The 24,938-nt window shown below is 32.7% G+C and overlaps 1 protein-coding gene across 1 annotated transcript; it reads left to right on the top strand.

Annotated features, from left to right (window-relative positions):
• The first annotated feature begins 707 nt into the window (after window positions 1–707).
• Window positions 708–24,310, top strand: LOC145746153 (uncharacterized). The gene is made up of 52 exons (XM_082564392.1): window positions 708–765; window positions 1,566–1,608; window positions 1,695–1,951; window positions 2,220–2,312; window positions 2,425–2,520; window positions 2,678–2,773; window positions 3,016–3,147; window positions 3,713–3,886; window positions 3,963–4,064; window positions 4,196–4,225; window positions 4,363–4,597; window positions 4,991–5,190; window positions 5,372–5,490; window positions 5,699–5,915; window positions 6,298–6,532; window positions 7,403–7,580; window positions 7,679–7,841; window positions 7,923–8,023; window positions 8,220–8,348; window positions 8,515–8,690; window positions 8,922–9,040; window positions 9,267–9,498; window positions 9,733–9,935; window positions 10,123–10,340; window positions 10,420–10,593; window positions 10,738–10,914; window positions 11,180–11,284; window positions 11,407–11,640; window positions 12,089–12,308; window positions 12,549–12,736; window positions 13,030–13,246; window positions 13,426–13,559; window positions 13,758–13,865; window positions 14,028–14,232; window positions 14,479–14,660; window positions 14,906–15,065; window positions 15,487–15,695; window positions 15,958–16,144; window positions 16,451–16,675; window positions 16,841–16,977; window positions 17,341–17,565; window positions 17,690–17,914; window positions 18,041–18,262; window positions 18,520–18,700; window positions 18,837–19,061; window positions 19,234–19,370; window positions 19,552–19,773; window positions 19,867–20,076; window positions 20,186–23,284; window positions 23,416–23,619; window positions 23,736–23,858; window positions 23,992–24,310. The coding sequence occupies exons 1-52, from the start codon at window positions 708–710 to the stop codon at window positions 24,121–24,123; spliced, it is 11,673 nt and encodes a 3,890-aa protein (XP_082420518.1). The 3' UTR covers window positions 24,124–24,310.
• Window positions 24,311–24,938: the final 628 nt, after the last annotated feature.

The following is a 24,938-nucleotide window of genomic DNA, read 5'->3' as shown; positions in this document are numbered from 1 at the left end:
TTTCACCCTAGAAACTAAGTTGAAAATATTGAATAAAATATAAAACAAACAAGTTATTTCCTTTGTTGGCAAAGACGTGGGAAGGCCGTGATTTCAATTATTTGATGCACCAACTTTTCTTGGCGTCGCAAAGCAAATAGACGCACGCTTTACTTGTTTAATATTTGCCAACCAAAGAGCAAAGACCAAAGCTGTTTCAACATTCCTTATAACTCTTACAACGTTGTTTGCAGAGTTATGCCATAACTTACGTACGGATTTTAAGACAAGTAAACCGGTGATAATACAATAAAGCAGAGGTCACAAAAGATCGGGCGTATACCAAATTGAACGAGAGCAAACAAATTTGAGAAAAGAAAAGGAAAGTTTTACGTGGTTTAGTGATTAATGCTTTTGACGCCCCGACCTGCTCCATCATAAGGCAAGGATTTTAATAATTTTTACGTCAATTCGAAATTTCTCCGAGAGGTGATGTGTTAGAACTTTTAAAGAGAAATTCGACGAACATAAATTCGACGAACTCCGTAAAGAAGAAAGAAGACTAGGAGAATTAGGTAGGCTTAATAACAATAGTTTGAATTGCGGTTGAAATTAAATTTTTATTTATTAGTTATCAAATTATTTTTTAAATTTTGTTTTCTACGGCACAATTTAAAGCGAATTGATATGTATTTAGGATAAGGGTGATTGCAGTCGGAAAAATAATGATGAAGAATTATTTATCCGCACTGTTTCTTATTTGCTGTTTATTCGTTGCAGCACAAGGTAATATTAAATACAAGTTATTTAAAAATTTGTAAACGGTTAATATATCAAAACAAAATTTTGATTCTGGCCTAAAACATTAAATAAACATGCGAAAACTATGTTACACTGCTAGGCTTAAATTGCTAAACCATATTTCATATATTGTCTAAATATTCGAAAGGTCAAGATTTACATTCTGTTTGAGCAAGATATAATAAAAACAACGTATAAAATATATAAAACTATTTGCTATATACGTCAGTATTACTTTGTCCCAGTATATCCATGTCTCCAAACATGTGTAGATTTTATATTTTGTGAACTGCGTAGCTTTTAAAATTGAATGTCTATTCTTGGTACCGAGATATTATTTCATTACTTAAACTTGAATCGACGTTAAATTTTAAGTTTACGAATGTGAAATAATTAAAACTTTTATTTACATTAAAACATTTTATATTTGTTTTTTTACTTATTTTCAACTTTAATTAAGGGCATATTGTTTTTAAGATACGTTATATACACAAATTATTTTATTATTTGTTCAATTAATTAGGTTATAATATTTTGCTTTTTAAGTTTAAGCAAGTGTTTTTTTAGTAACTTTACCATTTTAAATTGGCAACACATTATTTATATCATAAATGTGCTTACCCACGTGATTTACAAGCGCAGATAAAAAACACGTGCGTTTAACATAAACAAAATGTATATATATTACAAAGAGTTATTAGGAAATTAAAAGAAAAATGTTATTTGGACTCAATTTTGTGTGTTCAAATTAAATATAACACATCTTTACAGTTAATCTTATTTAGGGCTGAACGAAAAACAAAAAGCAGCAATCAAAAAACGAAACATGTGAGTACAAAATTTTACTTTGTATATATTCTATTTTTATATTAAATCTATATTAAACCTATATTGATTATTATTTTGATTTTCAGAGAGTTTCCAGCTTTACCAATATCATTTGGGGATTTTGACGTTGATGCTTCACAGGGTCAATCACAGAGCCAATCACAGAGCCAAGTTCAAATTCAACATAGCTCTGGCAGCCAAGCTCAATTCCAGTGGCAGTCTCAATCACAATCTCAATCCCAAGGTCAAACTTCGTCATGTGACCCAGCTTGTTCACATGGTGAATGTGTAGACTCCAAGTGTGTGTGTACTGATGGATGGAGTGGATTGGGTTGTGATGAGTGTAAGTAAAAATAAGAATATAAAATTATTTGGTTGTGTTTAAATTTTTCAAAATAAACCCAGATCAATCTATATTCTAAAAGAATAAACTTTTGGTTGATTTTTAAAGGTAGTTGTTTTAAAAATATTACAAATTTATGTTGAAACAAGATTTTATATTTTGATCAAGTTTAAATATCGAAAAGTTTGTTAAATTTCTCTTATTTTTTTAAATGCAAACCATAATTTTTAAAGTTTAAATAATTGGCAAATATTCATGTTGTTTGTAGTTGAATGCACCAACGTTTGTGTCCATGGAGTTTGTGCTGGACCTGATCAGTGTGACTGTAACAGTGGCTGGCAAGGCGAAACTTGTGAAACAGGTAATTTGTAAATTATTATTAAAACTCTTAAATAAAAACAACATCTTAGCATTTTTAATAACAACACATTAGTAAAGTTTAAATTAAAAAAAAATAAATTACTTAATTTTAGCTGTATGCACACATAAGTGTCTGAACGGGGGAGTGTGCTCCAGTCCTGATACTTGTACTTGCAAACATGGTTATGAGGGTGAACATTGTGGCTCAGGTTAGTTTTAAAATATTACTTAAAAAAAAAGAATTTAAAAACATAGATAAATTATTTTTATTTATTTACTTGGTGATTGTGCAATCTAATTTTTTTTTGTTAAATAAATTATAATATTAATTTTTTTCTCTAAATAATATTTTTTTTGATATTTTAGCAATCTGTGTACAAACTTGCTACAATGAAGGCTCCTGCGTTTCACCAAATGTTTGTGAATGTGCTGAGGGATTTGAAGGAACTTTATGTCAAATTCGTAAGCTTTTTTTTTGTTTAAACATTTTTAGGGCAACTGTTAAGTTTTTCCGCTTAATTTTTTCTGTATTGACTTAAATTTTATTTATAATATATTTTATTTTTTTATACAATATAAATATTCTTGGTTTAAATATATTGTTAAAATTTATTAATGATTTTTATAATTTAAAATATATATTATTATTATTTAGTTGAATTGGTAAAATTAAAGTGTTTTTAATATAACTGTTCAAATTTTAGCTATTCAGTCAGAGTGTAGATTTCCATTTGAATATGATGGTAATATTTATTCAACTTGTATCATGGTTGATTCTGAGTTTCCTTGGTGTTCTCCTGACGTTTCTTACTCAGGAAATCGAATCCAGTGTGACTGTAAGTTAATGTTGTTTTTTTTAATTAAATTTTTAAGTTTTTCTACCTATATTAGTATTGGGTGAATCAGTTATCAGAAACATATATTTTTTTCTTAATTTGTATAATTTTTAATATTAATAGGTTGCTTTAGAAATTTTGTGAAAGGTTATTAAATTTATTAATTGTTAAAAATCAAATATTTTAAATGTCGAAGTGTTATGTTGAGTATTAAATGTGTCACTATAAAATATTAAAAAAACAAACCGGCCTACGCACTAAACCGACAAAATGATCCTATTTAATGAGTTCACCGTAAGTTTAGTGGATTCCTTATACTCGGTTGCCTTGGTATTTAACTTTGGCGTACACTGATTATACAAAACTTTAAGAAACAGCTAACGCCTATTGTGTAAATGGTAAGAAGCCATTTTCTCTCTAAGTAAACACAAGGCAAATGTAGACACTGCATTGTGCAATAACATATTCCTGACTTTTAAAAAGGTAAATAGGGGCGTTAAATCTTGCGTTATTAATTAAATTAAATCGTGATATTTTTAAACTTGGAATATATTTAACATCACAGTCAAATCGCTTTGTGATACACCTGGACAAGTCATTGAAATACCCGGCGAATGTCATCATTATTATGCTTGCAATGCCGATTCTGAAATTTTTATAACAAAGTGTGCTGAAGGAAGTGTTTTCAATGCTATATCTGGTGGATGTGATTCACCTGACAACACACCACAGTGTCAATGTGAGTTTAATACAATACTATCGTTTTAGTTATTTGGAATAACCATAAATCAAACCATTTTTTTTGAATTAAATAGTTAAATGTTCATCTGAATGCCAGAATGGAGGAACTTGTATAGCTGATGATCAATGTTTATGCCCCGAAGGTTATGCTGGAAATTATTGTGAATTCAGCCTTGGTGTGTTAATAATTATGTGATATAGAAATTGTGCTTGTAATTGTGACTTAATCTGCAAACAAACTCTTTTTATCTTCATGTTTTGGAATATAAATTTGCAATAATAATATAAATATGTTGTTTATTTTTAGATATTGGCTCTGGAGATATTATTATTGAACGTAAGTTAATTATATCATTGTACTTATAAAAAAATAATTTAATCATGTAGACAGTTACTTTAAATATTATATTCTAATAATGAAAATTTAGATATATATATACTAGTTTTTTTAAATCAAAATATATTTTTTTAAAGCAAAAGAACATGGCCGAGTCTGCAGTCTTTGGGGCAAAGAGAACTTCTACACTTTCGACGGTGCCTTCTTTGCAAACGAAGGACGATGTCATTACAATCTTATCAGTGATTGTACGAGCAAATCTTTCCAAGTGAGTTTGAGATTTGATGCTGAGGGTAACAGTATTGTCGAAGTGGTTGCTGGTGAATTTGTTGCCTCGTTGTCAAATGGAAAAATCTTCAGTGGAGAAACAGAGTAAGTAAATGTAAACAACTATATGTAATATGGCTCAGAAGACGGTCTAAGTTAAATAAAACTGCCAGTTGTGGTGCTTGGGTAAATTATTGTGGACAAATATAAGTTGAGGGTGGCGATCATATTATGACAATTAAAATCCTGATGGTAGGGTGAGCTATTAACCAGTTTTTGTAATAAATAATGCAATTTTTTAAATTATTTATTTTTGATCTAAAATTGCTTATTTTGAAGCTCATTTTTTGTAAGATTTTGTTTTCTGTCCCAGTTTAAAGTTACTCTTGTCCCGTTTGGAAATCAAGCCCCTGAATATTTTAAAATGATTTTTCCTCATCAGGTAAATAGAGTTTTGTGTTAGTTTGTAAAAGGCTTTAATACAGATTACATTTTTAGAATCCCAATTCCAAGTCGAAATATTTTCCGAATTCCTTACACTGACTACATTGTGATGATATCTGAAGAGGGATCGATTGCATGGAACGGTAAAGATAGTTTCTTTTTAACCTTGCATCCAAAATGGGCTGGAAAGGTTTGTGGTCTGTGTGGAAACTTCAACGGAGTTACTTTAGATGATTTGATCTTACCTGGAGATGGTAAATTTTTGTAATTTTCATACACAAAAATTAAAAAAAATTATTTAACAGTTTTATAATTTACTAAAAAAGTTTTTGAATAAATTTAAAAAAGGTGTATTTAAAAATTAATATATTGTATAATTCACTAAAAGTAATATATTTTTTTTTATGTTGTATAATTAATAAATTAAATTTTCAGACACCCCATCATTGAACATTGGAAATTTAATGAACAGTTGGGCGATCGAGTCCTCTGAAACTTGTGACACCGACAGTGATGTTGATTCGTGTTCCATGCTTACTCCTGACCAACTCAAGGTAAACATTAGGCTAAAAAAAATTAAAAAAAATTAGCAGAATAAATATATTTATTCAGTACGTTTTCTGTTAGGCATGTATTCAAAATATTTTTCAAGGTTTTTATTTATATAAAATATTAATTAGTTTTTATGTATTTCTGGAAAAAAATTACCTAAATGCTTTTTCAAGCTTTAAAAGTTTAATTCCTTAATTTATTTTAAAACAGGATGTGACAGAATACTGTAACCAAGTAACCCACTCACTTAACTTCACCACTTGCAACGTTCCATTAAATTTGCTTGAGGAAACTTGCATAAGAAGTCTATGTGAATGTGCATCAGGTAATTATGAAGGTTGTGTCTGTGATGCAGTGACACAATACAGCAAAATTTGTGTTGCAACTGGAGCTGATATAAGTGAATGGAGAACACATGAATTTTGTGGTAAGTAAAAATTAATATATATGGGAAATATAGGAATATTAATTTATATATATTTTATAAACATTAGCTAAACGAAAATATAAGATTTTGTATTTTGTTTAGTTTATGTTATAATTGAACCACTATTTGCTAAGATTTTAAATTTTAAAAGCTAAATGTTGGGTAATTCGCCATCTCAGTCTCAAGAGTTTTTTGTCTGATTTATTAGTCATCATTCAGTATTGACACTTAGTCTCGTAAAAGGTGTTCAGGTTCCCTTAAGGGTTTTTAAAATAGTAGTTATTACAAAGCTGTAAAATACATTTTAACTACTCCAATATCAAACACGACTGTATGTCTTATTTTTTGTTTGTATTTATTTTTTTTATTTGTTTTTTACCAGAGAAAAAATGCCCCAACAACTTGGTGCACATGGAATGTGGTGGGTCATGCCCACAAACTTGCAAGAACAAAAACCAAAACCTGTTGTGCGCCACCCAGTGTGTGGATGGTTGTTTCTGTCCTCATGGAACAGTTTTGGACGGTGATCGATGTGTGTTACCAGAGCAATGTCCATGTACACATCTTGATGTGCATTATGATAATGGAGCTGTCAGAGAAAGTGAATGTGAAAGCTGGTAAGTTAAATATTTTTTAACATAGTTTACTATTTAAAAGTTATATACATATTTTTTTATCAAATGTTTTAAATTAGATGCCTACCTAATGTTTAAGGGTATTTAAATTTCTTTAAATTAAGTTTTAAGAGTATTGACACAATGTTTAATTGGTAGCATATTGAAAAAATTGAATACTTAGTATTTGAAAAGGCTTACCAGAATATTAGGAACCCTTGTTAAAATAATGAGCGTAAGCTAAAATTTAACTAAGGAACAAGAAAAATTGCTAGGTGCTAACAAATCCCCTTTAAGTTAAAGACGAAGTTTCTTTTGACAAACAAAATCTCTCTTTGTGTCTATCATATAAGCAAAGTTTGCTTGTTGACAATGCTATTTCAGAGACGCCCTAAGTAAATTTAAGACGGCTTCTCTATTGTGAATAATGAGAAAATAAACTGAATTTAATCTAACTTTTTGTTGAGCAATATTTATTTTTTCGTTGAAAAAAGATGTACATTTAAGTTTTAAATTTACATTGCGGTATTAGAAGTTAAATATAAAACACTTAGCATAGATAAAAAGCTTTTGTATAAGCTTTATTTGAACGATTTATGTATAGAATATTAATTAAACTGATCTATTTTTATATTTCTTAAACCTATTTGACTCTTTATTATAAAATATTTTTTCTGGAAAAAAGGGGACAACTCTTAGGTATACACAAAAAATTGACTTTGAAACTTTAACAAATGCATTAGATAAATCTTTTATATTTTGGATGTGAATTAAACAGACTTTTTTAAATGTTTCTAGTAATTTATGCACTAAATATCTAAAACAAAATTTTACATAAAGTTTTTACTAACCCTTAAACTCTTTTCAATTCAGTCAATGTAATGGTGGATCTTGGACCTGTAACGAGTTGCCATGTGGAGGTGAATGTGCTGTTGTTGGCGACCCTCACTACAAAACTTTCGATGGATTAAATTATCAGTTTATGGGACAGTGTCAATATGTGCTCTCTACTGACGGTTGTGGTGATAATGCAGCTAACTTTACTTTTGCTGTAAGAACTAGTGGATTTTCAATATTTATTTAAACATGATACTAACGTGTTTTTTTTGTAATTTTGACATAGATTTTCATTTTTATTTATTTTTACAGATTATTGCTGAGAATGTGAAGTGTGGAGTTGATGAGGAAGGAACTTGTACAAAGGAAGCCACACTTGTCATCAGAAATCAACTTTCCGAAACAAAATACCAACTCAAACAAGAAGGAGTTGTCTCTGTAGCCGGTGTTGAAGTCACCCTTCCATATTCACATGGTACATAAAAAAACATATATATTTATACATTATATTGAATTTTTTTTTCATCAAGACTTATGTTAAGTTCTTTTTTTTCAGGAAATGTTGCCATTTCAAGACTATCAAGTTTGATGATTCAACTTAAGTCTTCTAATGGAGTTGAACTTGAATGGGATGGTGCAAAGAGGCTTTATGTCAAGGTATAACTCAATTTAAATGTAAATTACTTTACTAAAATACTGATCTGTTTTTAAAGGATTCTGTAACTGACAAATATTTTGTTACACTAAAAAGATGACAAAAAGTACAACGTTAATAAAATTTCTCACCTATGCACACAAAAAATTTAAAAGACTGTGTTTACGTGTTTACAATATTTTGAAATATCTTTTGTAGCTTCAATCACAATGGAGAGATAGTGTTTGTGGTATGTGTGGAAACTTCAACTCAAGATCAGTTGACGATCTGAGGACTCCACAAAATTTGATTGAAACAAATGTTGCTAGTTTTGGCAACTCATGGAAGGTAAGAGTATATAACAAAATATTTGGTAAATTCCTTTTTTTTAATATTACAAATTAATGGTAATTTTAAAGTTAAAATTTTAACTACTTAATCTTTAAATAAAAATTTAATTTTTGTAAGGCGTTACTATGATAAGCAAAGTTGTATTTGTATTTAACTTTCTCAGGTGAATAAAGAATGTGCTGATACGTCTTGCACACACAAACCAATCATTCCTGAGGCTTGTTCAATGGATGAAACCAAACATGAAATCGCAAACGAGGTTTGTGGTGTGATAAGAGGAGTACTTTTTAAGGAATGTCACAAAGTGGTTGATTGGGGCACCTATTACTACAACTGCAGGTAAATTGATTGTATTTTAAGTTATGGAGAATCTCTTTTTTATTATTTATTTAAAAATATGTCATCTGTTAAATTTTTGATAAGCAAAAAGCTAGAACACAGGACTTAATAATATCATGATTTTTTTAACACCTTACATTTTTTGAATTTTTAATTACTAAACAATTTTTTTACAAAAAATACAAAAAAAATTGAGCCAGGTTAAAGATTTTAATAAATTTTTTTTATCAGAAATGATGTATGTGAGTGTGCAGAAGGACAGGAATGTGCTTGTGACGTGGTTGCTGATTATGCAAGAACTTGTGTCTCCCATGGTGTTACTGTTCACTGGAGAAATGGAACAACTTGTCGTGAGTTTGTTTATTAATTTTCAATGCATTTAATAATACAATAAATTGTTTATTTTAATTAAATTTAGCCATTTTTATTTTATTATCAAATGAAGTATATTTAATAACAAAATACATAACAAAAGTTTTATTAATGGAATAATTCCCAATTTTTTTCTTTTTCACCTATGTACTCAAGATCATAATAGATTTTACTTAGTATTAAAAAAGTTAAATATATTTTCAGCATTGGAATGTGGTGAGGGGATGGAATACAGAGAATGTGGTGGGGACTGTGTTTCAACTTGCCAGGGAATCACAACAGCCTGTCCAGCAGTTTGTCATCCAGGCTGTTATTGCACTGAAGATTTGTACTTGAACGGCGACAGTGTTTGCGTGGAAAAAAGTCAATGTGAATGTTATTATGAGGGGGAAATGTATAATGCTGGTGAAGTTTTGGAAAAACCTGGTTTCACTTGGTAGGCAATCAAAGTTTAATTTAATCATAACAATCAGGTTTTTAAATGTTATTTAACAATTTTAATTTTTAAATTGATTTTACTATTAAAGTAGTTATTAATAACCTTACCAATTTTTTAGCATTGTACAGTATTTATTCAATAAATTTGGATTTTAGTGAATTAATTTTAATTAACTTTTATTCAATTTCTTGTGTATTGTAATTTAATTTTTAAATTTTATTGTGATTTTAGCACTTGCGCCAACGGTGAAATGAATTGTGAAGAAATCCATGAGATTGAAACCTGTACCTCCCCTTATGTATATTTGGATTGCTCAACTCTACCAAAGGGAAGCACTGGGGTTGAATGTTTGCCAACCTGTCAAAACTCTCAGACTTTCTGTAGCTCAGAGAAATGCGTTTCTGGCTGTGCCTGTCCACCAGGAATGATTAAAGGTGAGTGAATACATTTAGGTAGTTAAATAAATTCCAATCTCTACTGTAAAACTTTTGGTAGTAAATTTGTTAAATTCTTTAAAATTATGTGCCTAATTATAAATTGTGAACACCATAATTTGTGTTTTTTTTCTTACTATATTAACTTACTATCATGTGTTATTTAAAATGTCATTTTACTTTTTAGATGAAGACATTAATAAATGTGTTGAGCAGTCTGACTGTTCATGTCGCTTCAATGGCGATATCTACAAATCTGGTGATGTTGTACAACAAGATGCTTGCAACAAATGTACTTGCACTGGTGGAACTTGGGCCTGCACTGAAAAAGCTTGTCCAGCTGAGTGTTCTAGTGTTGGAGATCCACATTACAAAACTTTTGATGGACAAGAATTCACCTTCCAAGTAAGACACTACACAATCTCAATTTTTTTAAACTTTTCAAAGGAATTGTTTTTATGTTAAAATTTTTATATGTTTGTAGGGTGATTGTACTTACACTATGTCAGAGGATTTCTGCGGAAATGAAACTTCTGGAAATTTCCGAGTAATTGTCGAGAATATTCCATGTGGAAACAACAAAGTCACTTGTGCCAAATCTGTCACTGTGATTTTGTACAACCGAGCAATTCACCTAACAAAGGGTGAAGGAGAACCGGTAAGGCAAAACAACAAAATGTTTAGTTTCTAGAAAAATTTTGTTATTGGTATTAAAATTTATTTTCAGTGAATTTTAATTTAACCATTATAGTTTTTATGCCTTTATTTGTTTGATAGTAACACATTTTTTCCAAATGTTTAGGTTATTTCAGAATCTGTTATCACAACACCAGGTTTCCCAGAGGCACCTGCTTCACTTGAATACAACTTTAGACAGGGAAGCATTTACTTGATCGTTGAAACTAATATTGGTCTCAGTGTGCTTTGGAATAAAGATAATGCCGCTAAGGTTCAACTTCAACCCAGTTATATGGGCAAAGTAAGTAGGCCTAAAACTATTTTGTTAAAATAAAATATACGAATAAAAAATTTGTCTGTATATAATAAGTCTGTTTAAAAATATTTTTTAATAAACTAGTTTAATATTTACCTGGTTGACTTAACAAACACATGACTAAGCTATAATACCTACTTAAGTTGTAAAAGTGTAACTTAAGTGCCAATGCAGTAAAGTTTTATTGGTGTAACTGTAAATCACTTTCCACCAACAATTTCCTGTTGTTACTTTATGTCTTTGAACTTAGGTTTGTGGACTGTGCGGTAACTTTGATGGTAATATGGAAAACGATTTCCAAATGAGAGGAGGTGATGTGACTGCTAATGTCAATGAGTTTGGAAATGAATGGAAGGTAATAAACAGGTTGATTAAGTTATGACCCAACAATATATTTAAAAGGCTTTATTAATTTTTGGATGAGCACTAACATTTTCCTAACATCAAAAGATTTATTTTGTTTTATAACACTTCAAGGTTATTGAATCGTGCCCAGATGCGGATGACAAACCTCACCCATGTGAAGCCAACCCAGACAGACTTGAATGGGCAACCAAAAAGTGTGACCTTATTAACAGTGAGGCATTTGCACCTTGCCATGCTGTAGTTAACCCAGATGACTACATTCGAAATTGTATGTATGACACTTGCGGTTGTGATTTCGGTGGAGACTGCGACTGCTTTTGTACAGCTGTTGCTGTCTATGCTCAGGTACATCTTATGGTTTAATAAATATATCAGGTGTTCTCATACCTATTTAAGGTTTTTTTTTTAAATTCATTTATTCTCAATGTAGAAAGTTTGACTTTAAAGCCTAAACAAAGAGTTATTCTCACCAAGTATCGTGTTGTCTTTGGCGGATTGGGATATTATAGGTTATAATTGCCTGATAATTAAGCTGCTGATTATAGGTTGGCTCAGCAGAAGTTCATACATTTTAAAGCGCTTTACTCCAGGGCGCTTAATAATTATTAGAGCAGTTGGGATTGAACCTATGAGAATTAAACAAATAGTAAATTATGTGGCAATTTTACTTAAACAGAATAAAAGAAAAGGGGTAATCATCCAAGGGTTGTAAATAAAATAGCTTTTTCAAGGGGAGTAATTGTGTAAAATTATTTTTTTTGGCTTTTCAACATTTGTCTTATAAATTTTACAGGAATGTGCCCAAGCTGGTGTTTGTATTAACTGGCGAAACAACGAAATCTGCCCCATCATGTGTGAGGTTTACAACCCAGGTTTTGGAACCGGAGTGAATGAGACTTGTGAGTGGAGATATGAAGCGTGTGGAAATCCATGTCCACCAACTTGTGATGATAAAAACCCAACCGATTGTCCATGGAAACAAGTGGAAGGATGCTATACTACTTGCAAAGAGGGTAGGTTTTTGTTATAATACCTGATAAAGCTAAGCCTAAAATTGTTAAAAATAAAATAGATTTAAAGTAAAAAAGTTTTAGTTTTGTCAATTTGGGTATCTTTACAAAAAATCTTTACACCAATTATTAAAAAATAATGGATGATTTAAAAAAATATTAAATACTAAAACATCCTTATTTCAAGTTTAATTAAAATATATATTTTAACAAATAATTTTATTTGAAAAACTTGAATTAAAGATGAAGTATGGGACCCAGTAAACATGAAATGCATGAAGGAAGCCGATTGCCCCCCACCTCCACCCACAACTACTACCCCCTTTATTGAGACTACAACTCCAACAGTCACAGTACCCAAAGATGAAGTCACAACTGCTGTTACCACCGCCAAGCCAACCCCACCACAGCCATGTCAGTGCATAGATAACGTAAGTAAAATTTTATTGATTCTGCGAAATAAAATATTTATTTAAATTCAAAATTTGAGTTTTACCTAAACCATGAATGTTAAAAGGTTAGTAACATTTAACAAAAATTGAAAAAATGTTATAATTAGATTTTTGGATAAACACTTTCGTCTTATTTTTTAAGCTACTTTTATGTCAAAGTCTTACAGTTTATACTTATTGTTATTAAAAATTGTAACTCAAATTTTGTAGTTAAAAAATTTTTTCAGTAACCTAAAAATATTTTTAAGTAAACAATAATAAATAAAATACAGCTTGGTGAAGCTCACTGGGCTGGCGAGAGCTGGCCACTTCGTGGAGACGAATCACTCTGTGTTACAATGACTTGTGTTGAAGAAGTAGCTGGAGTCTGTAAGATAGAAAGTACCGACACCGAGGTTAGATGTACCACTGAAAACAAACCAACTTGTGCAAATGGATTCCCACCTGTGGCCGTCACTGACGGTTGTTCCTGTGCATGGGAGTGTCAATGTGAGTGTTTTTATTGTTTTGTTAAAGTTTTTAGTAAAACTTCTTTACTTTACTGTCCTAGTTTATTTTTGTCTTTTTTTTTCAAGACCTTGAAGTTTAAGTGATCCTTCATTTATAAAAGATTTTGTAAATTTTGCTTGGTTTTGTTAATAGAATTTAACATTTATTTTACTTTTAAGGTTATTGCTTTGGCCAGGGAGATCCTCATTTCTTCACATTTGATGGTTATTATTATCCTTTCCAGGGTAACTGCACCTTCGTTCTCTCAAGAGATGTTAATGCTTATCACAGCAACCACCCACACGAGTATGAGGTAAGATTGCAAAATTATTAAAATTGGCATTCTTAGTTCTTAGACAAAATTGTATATAGAAATTGCAAATCATGCATAAATAAACATTTTTGATATGAATTTTATAAAATCAAGTTTCTTTCTTCTATATTTTAACATGTCGTCTTTTGTTGTTAAAAATGTTGTTGATGATTTTCAATTAATTTTTAATGATTTTAGATCTGGATGGACAACATACCTTGTCCAGAAGCCCCTGATACAACTTGCACGAAAAAAATGACTGTTCGATATGATAACACTCATGTCGTTTTGTATAGAAATTACACAGTAAGCATACTAAAAAATAAATTTTATTTGAAAATCAAATTCTTTTCCAATTGCTTGTAAATTTACATGTTTAAATTTTTAGATTTAAGGTAAATATTTGCACAACTTTTTAATGGTTTTAACCTTAGTTTAAAATAATTCTGACTTAAGGTTTGTTTTTAGTACACTGTAAATGGAGGAGCCCTTCTTGCTAAAGAAAGCTTGCCTCATGAATTTGGTGGTGTAAAGGTTGAGATGAGAGGAATCAGTTTATTTTATCTCACTATTGCTGAAATTGATCTTACTTTAACATACACTGGACAGGATTACAGCTGGAGTCTTAGTGTTCCTTATTCCAGATACTTTAACTTAACTGAGGGTCTATGCGGTAAGAAAACAGACTTTCATAAAAAAAATTTAAATTTATTCATGTATAAAACTAGCCTTACAGATTGTATTTTAACTGACCCAATAACAAATGTTGTCTTAGGTAAAATTAATGGCAAACCACAAATGGTCATTTTTTTACTTTAATAAGTTGGAAATTTGATCTACTGTTCTGCAATAAACTTTTTTACATTTGATAATATTTCAGTATAAAACTATATGTTGACATTTTCGGATATTATTAAAGGTCTTTGTAACAATGACCAATCTGATGACTTCACCGATAGAACTGGTGAGGTGGTTGACAATATTGAAGACTTTGGAAATGAGTGGCTTGTGTTTAATGAATCTGGTCGATGTTTCGAAAACATAACTTGCACTGTTCCACACGCAGTTGAATGTGACATTATCAAGTCACCAATCTTTAAGGTAAATAAAGACAAAAATAGTTCAGTTTTTCAATATTTTAAACAATTAATATTGTTATTTTTTTTCAACTAATAGGGTAATTGTGTCAATAATACTGGTTTTTCTTTTTTGATGTTATTTACCCAACTAGCAAAATGAATATGCTTTTCTTAAAACAAAATGACAAAAAAATGTTTTGATAACCTTAAATATGAGAAGTTATTTCTTAGAGAATTTTCCAAAATTAAACTTTGACATTTTTTTAGGAATGCCATGAAGTACTTGACCCCGAAGCCTTCTACAAAATTTGTAAATTTGACACATCGCGATGTGGAAATTATACTTACTGTGAAGCAGTATACGGTTATGCCCGAGCATGTCAACATCATGGAGTCTGTGTTGATTGGAGAAGTGATGATGTTTGTCGTAAGTTTAGTTTAGTATTAAGAACTCTTTTTATTATGTTGTTTTACATAAAAGTAATAATGGTCCACATTTTTTGACACATTCCATGGAATTTTAAAGTTTGGTTTTTATTAGAACCCAAAAAAAACAACTTGGCTTTACTAGATGAGGTGTCGGGTTAGATCTTCACTGCTTTCATGCTGTAGTACCCTTGTGTAAGGTGCATGCAAAGTCATTACTTAATTAGCAGCTTAACACTAGGCAATGATTTATAATATGCCAAACTGCCAAATGCAACTCGAGACTTAGTCGGGGTTACGAGGTTACTTTGTGTTTAGGTTGTGAAGCCATCTTTTCCACGTTGAGGATAAATATATATATAAAAAAACTTTTCTTATATATTAAAGAATATTATTATCTTACCTAATAAATTTAAATTTAGCCATCGAGTGCCCTGAAAACAGAGTGTACCAGGCCTGCAAACCTAACTGTGAAAACGAGTGCTCAGACTACTTGGATGGAACCCCATGTGAAAATGAAGAGATAGTTGAAGGATGTTTCTGTCCTCCCAACACTGTGTTGGAAAATGGGGAATGTTTGCAACCAGAAATCTGCACAAACTGTGTGGATGTTGATGGTTCAATATACGCAGTGAGTTAAGTTTTTCTTTGTATTAGTCGGATATAAAAAAATTGCATACAATATATCTGATAAGGCTAATTTACTAACAACAATACATTGGTAATAGTGCAGCAATGTATAAAGTTAGTTCATTTTTTTAATTGCCCTGTAACACTAGATGTTTAATACTAATATTGCTCAGGTTATAATGACATCTATGCTTTTTTCGACCTAGTGTCAAAGCCCTAAATTTATTGGCCAAAATTTAAAAACTTATTCAATTTTCTTTTAGTATGGTGACAGTTGGATCCCAGCCAATGAAACGTGTGGCATTTGTTCTTGCATGGAACATCAACAAGTGATTTGCACAAGCAAACCATGTGGAGCTGACTGGACCGATGAAGTGACAACCTGTTCACATTGTCATGTTCCTGAACTTGTAAGGGGATCAGATCCATGCTGTCCTGAGTATCATTGCGGTAAGCACAAATGTTTTTATTTTTTACCATTAAAATAAGATTTATTGGTTTACCTTGATTTGTGTTATTAGCTTGTAGCTGCTCTTAGGAATAGCACTAAATGAGGCCTGATAACAAATCTTTGGCTACAGACTTGGTTTTTGCTTTTTTGATTATGTTGTGCTCTAAAACTGACTACTAAACTGTTATCTAATATCTACTATATTGTTTTACTGAACAATGTTACAAATATATATTGTGTTCTATAATTGTTTTTACTTTAAACATTTTTTAATTTAAAATTTAAAAATTTTTGTTCACATTTAGTTTGCAACTATGAGCTTTCAAAGGGAAGTGAGCATTGTGATGCCGTACCCTATCCACTATGTGATGTTGGATATGCTCCAGTTTTAGAAAATCCTCACCACTGTATCCCATCATATTCATGTCAGTGCAACACCACCAGAAACCCATGTCCACCAAAACCAACTTGTGGGGAATTGGAGCATGTTGTCACAACAGAGGGTGATTGTTGTCCAATACACACCTGCGGTAACTACTTTTTAAAAATTTAGTAAATCATTTTTGTGATTTTTAAGTTATCATTTTCGTTATTATATTCCTATAAGTTTATTATTAAAGGTTTCTTAACTTATTTTTTAAGTCTGTTTAACGGTTTAACCTATATTTATGTTTTCATGTATTTGAACTTTACAGAATGTCGCCAATGTGTTGAGGATGTTTTCCCCTGCTCTAACTGTGAACAACAAATTATCTCAGCTGATTATTGTGGTTGTTTACATTCTACTTGTGAGGCAAAAGAAGTTTGTAGATTTAATGGAACAGATTACCAAGTAAGAATTTACGTTATGTTTCCCCCAAATAAATTATTATACTTTTTGTATTTATTTATTTTGGATGTAAAAAGGCAAACTTTACAGCATAAATATAGAGCAAAGTTTGTTATCTCAACCTAGTCTAAAGTTAATTATGGCAGTTTATAATATTATTAATTATAATTGCATTATGCTTAAAAGTGTTTTTGGCTTGGCAAAGTTTGTACTGTTTATCGAACATTGCGTGCACTACTGCATGTAAGTAATGGGATTAACTTCATGAAGTAAAAGTAAAGGGTTCTAACCATCATACCATGCAACCTTTTTTATTTTGTACATAAAGATTACCTTGTGGTTATGATGTATTTTATTTGTTTTAAGCCTGGAAGCTCTTGGGGAACAAGTGACCCATGCGAGTCCTGCACTTGCACTGCAACTTATCTCAATGAGAATAACTGCTACAATCATGAGTGTTACGTAATGGCTTGCGATGTTTTCTGTTCACCATGTTCTGAATACAGACCTATTCCAGGTCAATGTTGTGGAGAATGTGTGAACACCGGATGTACTTTCGAAAACGATAATGGAGAGAATGAATGTAAAGATGTAAGCAAATCAACCCATCTAAGTTAAAACTAAATTGTTTGATATTTTTGTGTACTAAATATAAATTAATTTAGTTTTTATAGACGTTTAATACAAACAGCATCAAAATTTTATTATTTTTTAGATTGGAGATAACTGGGTTGACATTGATATTTGCGCCCAATATCATTGTGTAATTGATCACACTGGTGATACTCATGTTGTTGAGCATAAAGTTACTTGTGAATTTGTTCAACCTCCTACTTGCTCCACTTGTTTTAAATTAAGCACAACAGTAAAGGATTGCTGTCCATCATATGAATGTGTGCCTGATGATATCTGCTGTTTGGAAGGACCAACAATAAAAGTGGTATGTAAATTTGTTAACCATATCGTCTTCGAATAATTTTTTACACAATACTGATAAATTACACTTTGACTAAAATTTGATAATATTAAATATTCCTTTAATTATTTTATTGTTTAATATTTTTAGCCCGGAGAATCCTGGGCACCAGACACTTGTCATGAGTGTACTTGTACACACCACAAAAATGATTCAACTGGTTTCCACCATGTAAGCTGTACTAAAAATGATTGTCCACCATTTAATGAAGTGGAGTGCTCTAAGAATGGTGGCCAAGCTGTACCAACCAATGACGGATGTTGCTGGAAATGTGATAACAAATGTGTTGATAGCATGAATCAGACTTATGCTGTAAGTTGTTTGTAGTATTTTGTATATATATTTTTTTAAAAGGCCAGGTTGATAGATTTTTGGTTAAGGATAAGTTTTTATTGTTTTATTGTGCCTTACTTAATGGCATTTCGGCATGGAAGCACTTGAGATCAAACCCAAGCTGAAGTGTTCTTACTACACTATGTTGACGAAACTTTTAGTATTATCATTTAAGAAAATGTTTACAAAATTAGTTTAACCTGAATGTTTAACTAAACAAACTTATTTTATTTCAGTTTGGTGAACATTGGTACTCTGACAACTGCACAATTTGTTCATGTACTGCAGGACATGAGATTGTTTGTAATTCTGTGAGTTGCCCCAAGGGTCACTCCTCTGCCATTCCTTCTTGCTCTGCTTGTGAAATCAGTGTTAGACAACTTACATCCGATATCTGCTGTCCACAATATGATTGCGGTAAGCACTTTGATATTTATGTTCGACTTTTGCAATTTTTTAAGTTTTTAAGTTTTTAAATATGTAATTTTTGGAACTTAAAATTCATTTTCTTTTTCAAAAAACGAATTTAATGTTAAAATATTTATATCTACAGTTTGTAACTATGAACTTGGCCAGGGTGAACCCAACTGTGATGCTGTACCCATTCCGAAATGCCCACCCGGTCATATTCCACATCAAACAAATGTCGGGGAATGTATTCCAGAGTACGAATGCACTTGCAACAAATCAAGAAACCCATGCCCTGAAGACCCAGTATGTCCACCATTACAACATATTGTCACTCAGGAAACAGATTGTTGTCCTTTAAAGACTTGTGGTAAGATTTTTTTGTTTGTCCTGCTACTTTGTGCATGAAATTATAATATGATTGTTGATTAAAATAAAATAATTTTGTTAAAAGTTAAAAAAACCTGTGTGTTTTTTTAACCTGTACCATTTTATAGCCTTTGTTTCATTTTTCTGGATGTAAAATCTTTTTTTTTTTGTAGAATGTCGCAAGTGTGTTGATGACACTACCACATGCTCACAATGTGAACAAACCGTTGTTTCAGTTGACTCCTGTGGATGCAAACATGTGTCTTGTGTTGCAATGAATATTTGCTTAATGCACACCATTCCCCACCAAGTAAGTTCAAATCAACCATGCACTATTGAAAGTATTTTTTTTAAACCCACATATACATACATGTAGAAATTTTTATGCTAAGTAGTATTGAGTTTTTACACAATTTTTTATCATTTTCTGGAGCTTGTATTAAATGAATGGCAAATTTGGCAAATTTTTTACATCATGTTCGTTTTAACAGATTGGGGAAACATGGAATCCTGATGTTTGTACAGAATGTACTTGCACTAGCAATGTTGACTCTGCAACATCATGCAACATCGAACAGTGCATTGCTTATACATGTCACACACAATGTCCAAGTTGTCACGAATACAGGGAAATACCGGGACAGTGTTGTGGAGAATGTGTGCAAACTGGATGTGCGATCACCAATGACAATGGCCACACCGAATGCAAAGATGTAATTATTTAACAAAATGTTTCAATATTTATTTTCTATCTAAATACTACAGTAATAGAATGAAAGTAAAAGTTAATTAAAACTTGTTTTTAGCTTGGGGAAAGTTGGAACTATAAAGCTAACTGCACAGAGTTCATCTGTACGATTGATATGGCTGTTACTGGAACAGCTTACACATGTCCGGAACTAGTCATACCATCGTGCCCAGCTTGTCACAGATTAGAGATTAACCAGGAGGAATGTTGCCCGGTAGCTAAATGTGTTCAAGAAAGTGTTTGTTGCGATAATGGAATAGGAAAACTGGTATGTTCATTTTTAAATACATTGACAACATTAAAAATTATGTTTATTGTTTTACTTAAATTTAAATAAGTTAATTTTCTTAGTAATATTAAATTTGTCATGTTTACAGCCAGGAACCACATGGGCACCAGATAGTTGTCAAGTTTGCCAATGCAGTGATGATAAGAATGAAAACGGATTTCACGTGGAGGAGTGTTTCCCATTACCCTGTCCTCCATTTGACTCAGATGCCTGTGAGGCCAATGGTGGTACCGTGATTGCCACTGAAAATGGTTGTTGCTTGAAATGTCAAGCAGCTGATTGCTATGAATGTAGCAGGCGGATTAGCACCAGAAATGAATATATGGTTGTTGATGAATGTGCTTCACTGGAACCTGTTTCAATGTCGTATTGTGATGGATTCTGTCGAGGTGGCTTCTTTTGGTCACAACATGGAAGTGAAAACCATTGTTCATGCTGTAACCCAACTGCGTCAACTAACAAAGTTGTTTCCATGAAATGTAAAAATGGAACGGAAATAGATTACACGTACCCAGAAGTTACCGCATGTGGTTGTTCAGCAACATGCACCCCTGACACTACCCCCGCACCAGAGGCACCGGTAACCACAACCACTTTACCACCAAAGCCAACACCAACCACCACTACTGAAGAACCAGAGGAATCTGGCTCAGGAGAAATTACAACTCCACCAGAGGCACCAGTTACAACAACCACTTTGCCACCAAAGCCAACACCAACAACAACTACTGAAGAACCAGAAGAATCTGGTTCCGGAGAAATTACAACTCCACCAGAGGCACCAGTAACAACAACCACTTTGCCCCCAAAGCCAACTCCAACAACAACTACTGAAGAACCAGAAGAATCTGGTTCTGGAGAAATTACAACTCCACCAGAGGCACCAGTAACAACAACCACTTTGCCCCCAAAGCCAACTCCAACAACAACTACTGAAGAACCAGAAGAATCTGGTTCTGGAGAAATTACAACTCCACCAGAGGCACCAGTAACAACAACCACTTTGCCCCCAAAGCCAACACCAACAACAACTACTGAAGAACCAGAAGAATCTGGTTCTGGAGAAATTACAACTCCACCAGAGGCACCAGTAACAACAACCACTTTGCCCCCAAAGCCAACACCAACAACAACTACTGAAGAACCAGAAGAATCTGGTTCCGGAGAAATTACAATTCCACCAGAAGCACCAGTAACAACAACCACTTTGCCCCCAAAGCCAACACCAACAACAACTACTGAAGAACCAGAAGAATCTGGCTCAGGAGAAATTACAACTCCACCAGAGGCACCAGTAACAACAACCACTTTGCCCCCAAAGCCAACACCAACAACAACTACTGAAGAACCAGAAGAATCTGGTTCCGGAGAAATTACAACTCCACCAGAGGCACCAGTAACAACAACCACTTTGCCCCCAAAACCAACACCAACAACCACCCAAGCACCAACAACCACTACAACGGAAGAACCAGAAGAATCTGGTTCAGGGGATATCACCATCCCACCAGAGGCGCCAGTAACAACTACAACTTTACCACCAAAACCAACACCAACAACCACCCAAGCACCAACAACCACTACCACTGAGGAACCAGAAGAATCTGGTTCAGGGGAAATTACAACTCCACCAGAAGCACCAGTAACAACAACTACTTTACCACCAAAACCAACTCCAACAACCACAACTGAAGAACCAGAAGAATCCGGCTCAGGAGACATTACCATTCCACCAGAGGCACCTGTTACAACGACTACTTTGCCACCAAAACCAACACCAACCACTACCACTGAAGAACCAGAAGAATCTGGTTCGGGGGATATTACTATTCCACCAGAGGCACCAGTAACAACAACAACTTTGCCACCAAAGCCAACTCCAACAACCACAACTGAAGAACCAGAAGAATCTGGCTCAGGAGAAATTACAACTCCACCAGAGGCACCAGTGACGACGACTACTTTACCACCAAAACCAACACCAACAACCACCCAAGCACCAACAACCACTACCACTGAGGAACCAGAAGAATCTGGTTCAGGAGACATTACCATTCCTCCAGAAGCACCTGTTACAACAACTACTTTGCCACCAAAACCAACACCAACAACCACCCAAGCACCAACAACCACTACCACTGAGGAACCAGAAGAATCTGGTTCAGGAGATTTTACAACTCCACCAGAGGCACCAGTGACAACTACCACTCTTCCACCAAAACCAACACCCACAACTACTCCCATACCAACAACAACCACAACTGAAGAACCAGAAGAATCTGGTTCAGGAGATATTACTATTCCACCTGAGGCTCCAGTAACAACAACTACTCCTCCACCAAAACCAACACCAACAACCACTCAAGCACCGACAACAACCACAACTGAAGAAACAACTACCACTACCTTACCTCCACCACCACCACCTACAACCACAAACCCACCACCAACGACAACCACCACTGAAGAACCGGAAGAATCTGGTTCAGGAGATATTACTATTCCACCTGAAGCCCCAGTAACTACAACCACAACACAAAAACCAATTCCAACTACTACCACAACTACAACTCCAGCTCCAACAACCACTACACCTGAGCCATGTTATTGGTCAGACTGGGTCAGTTCGGACAAACCAAAACTCCCATATCGCGATGACAATGAAACTTTCTCACATATAATTGAGCATGGTAGCGACATTTGCACCAGCCCTGAGGACATAGAATGTAGACCTGTTGGTGGTACTGTTGATGACTTTGCTTCCTATCAAACATGGCAAGTTGTTAGCTGTGATGCTTCACAAGGATTGTTATGCCGTGGAGAAGACCAAACTGTTCACCCAGTTTGTGAGAATTACGAAGTCCGCGTATACTGCTGTCCTGCTGCTTCAAGTGAAATTGAATCAGATGTGAAAGCTATTCAAGAGCAGGTACAAAGCATCATTCAAGGCATTGAAAAGGGAGATACTCAACCACTAAACGGCGAGACACCAGAAGAAAACTTCCAAGGTCAATTCCAGCAACAGATTTCCAATGTTAAGAGTCAAGATCAGTTGATCGACACCGGCATGCAACATTTATTGGATCAAATTCACACAAGTTTGAATGACGAAAGTGGGGCACAACAAGCCAACATGCAAAGTCAGATTCAAAGTCAAATAAGTGACTTGAACACCGAACTTGATGAGGTAACAGAATAAGTTTTTTTTGTATCTTCTAAACAACCTGGATTAGTATACTAGTAATAAGTGAAACATTAAATTGTTTTAATTGTTAAACTTGTGAAGCAATTTTAACAAACATTTTAAATATATTTTAGCAAAGTCAAAGTCAAGAACAAGTACAAGCCCAGCTCCAGAGCGAAATCTCCAGCCTTCTAGAAAGTGTGAATGATGGCAGTGATGCCAGTCAGTTTGAAATCCCTGATGGAATTGAAGATCAGGTTAAGCAAGTTTTAAGCGACATAAGCGAACATAAAGAGAAGCAAATTTCTGTAGATCAAGAACAAAAACAAGAGATTCAGGTAAAGTTTTAAACTCTGTTTGCAATCGTTTTTCTTCTTCTTTTAAGTCAGCACGAAACCTTTTTAAATCAAACTTTAATGATTTTTATATTCAGCAATTTATTTTTTTATTTTAGGGTGCTATTCAATCTTTGATGGATTCAGAGGCAAACAATGACAGTGACTTACAAAAACTTATTCATGACACCGTTGACCAAATGAACACGCTTAAAGATAATCAAGACCAATTGATTGATCAGGTAATTTTTTCAAGATCTATCTGAAGTAGAGAAAGCTTGGCAAAATGCTATAACATAAAGTTTGTTAAATTAAAATATTTAGATTTTTCTTTTAGATTTGACATTATTTTTAACATGCTGTTTTTATATTTAGGAACAACTTGAATTACAACAGTTGACTGGAGGCAATGACGACCTAGCCCATGCTATTAATTTGCACTTACAGCAAAATGATCAAGCATCACAAGATAACTTAAAGACCGAAATCGAAGACTTACTTACCTAAAAACCCCTGCGTTCAATAAACCCAACGTGCTTATAACATAGAAACACAGCTACCGTAGTTGCTTATAGTAGATTATATATAATGGAAAAAATATTTATTAATTTTCAAACTTGCAATTTACTGTGGCTTTTTAAACTAACGATTTCTTGTAACTGTTTCTATCGTGTAATGTTTTTTCTTGAAGATATTTAAAACCATTTTTTATACATGAATTATTTTGCACTTTCATACCTTTGTTTCCAACAGTTTACTGAATAGCTGCTTAGCGAAATATTTTGTATGTGTTTTGTACTATAGGAATAGAATGTAAATGTTTAATCATGCAAGTTATATAATTTTAGTAGCAAGTGGTTTAATTAATTTTATTTAAATGAAAGTAGATGAAATAAATACCAATGCAAAAAAGACTCCCCATAACCGAATAATATTTTAAAATACAATTAACTAAATTTAAATAGCAAGGGCCATTTACAAATAAAACTCTTATGTGGGCAGAACAAATCAAGATTATCATACAAGAAGTTAAATAACTGACATTTTACTTAAAACCATTATACCAAGAGGACAATTTAACGATAACCATATAAGTCTAAAAACAATAATGTCATGGCGAAAGACCAGTTCACCCAAAGGCTTAGACCTAAATGTCGGTCTCAAGTTTTAATTTTTAGAATAATGTCCATTTTGTCAAATAGTCTTCTATAATAAAGGAAGTCCTTATTGATTAAATAATGATCGCAACTAGCTTAAATGTTTTATGTTTAGGATCAAAATAATTTGGAAACACAATTTTCCGCTCTACTTGTCCGCCATTA

Source organism: Corella eumyota, chromosome 1 (assembly GCF_963082875.1).
Source record: "Corella eumyota chromosome 1, kaCorEumy4.1, whole genome shotgun sequence".
NCBI lineage: Eukaryota > Metazoa > Chordata > Ascidiacea > Phlebobranchia > Corellidae > Corella > Corella eumyota.
This window is presented reverse-complemented; position numbering and strand designations above follow the sequence as displayed.

Coding starts and splice junctions, on each gene's coding strand:
- LOC145746153 (XM_082564392.1), top strand. CDS start 708: ATGAAGAATTATTTATCCGCACTGTTTCTTATTTGCTGTTTATTCGTT. Junction 8,691..8,921: donor ACCTATTACTACAACTGCAG/GTAAATTGATTG, acceptor TTTTTTTATCAG/AAATGATGTATGTGAGTGTG. Junction 18,263..18,519: donor GCATGAATCAGACTTATGCT/GTAAGTTGTTTG, acceptor ATTTTATTTCAG/TTTGGTGAACATTGGTACTC.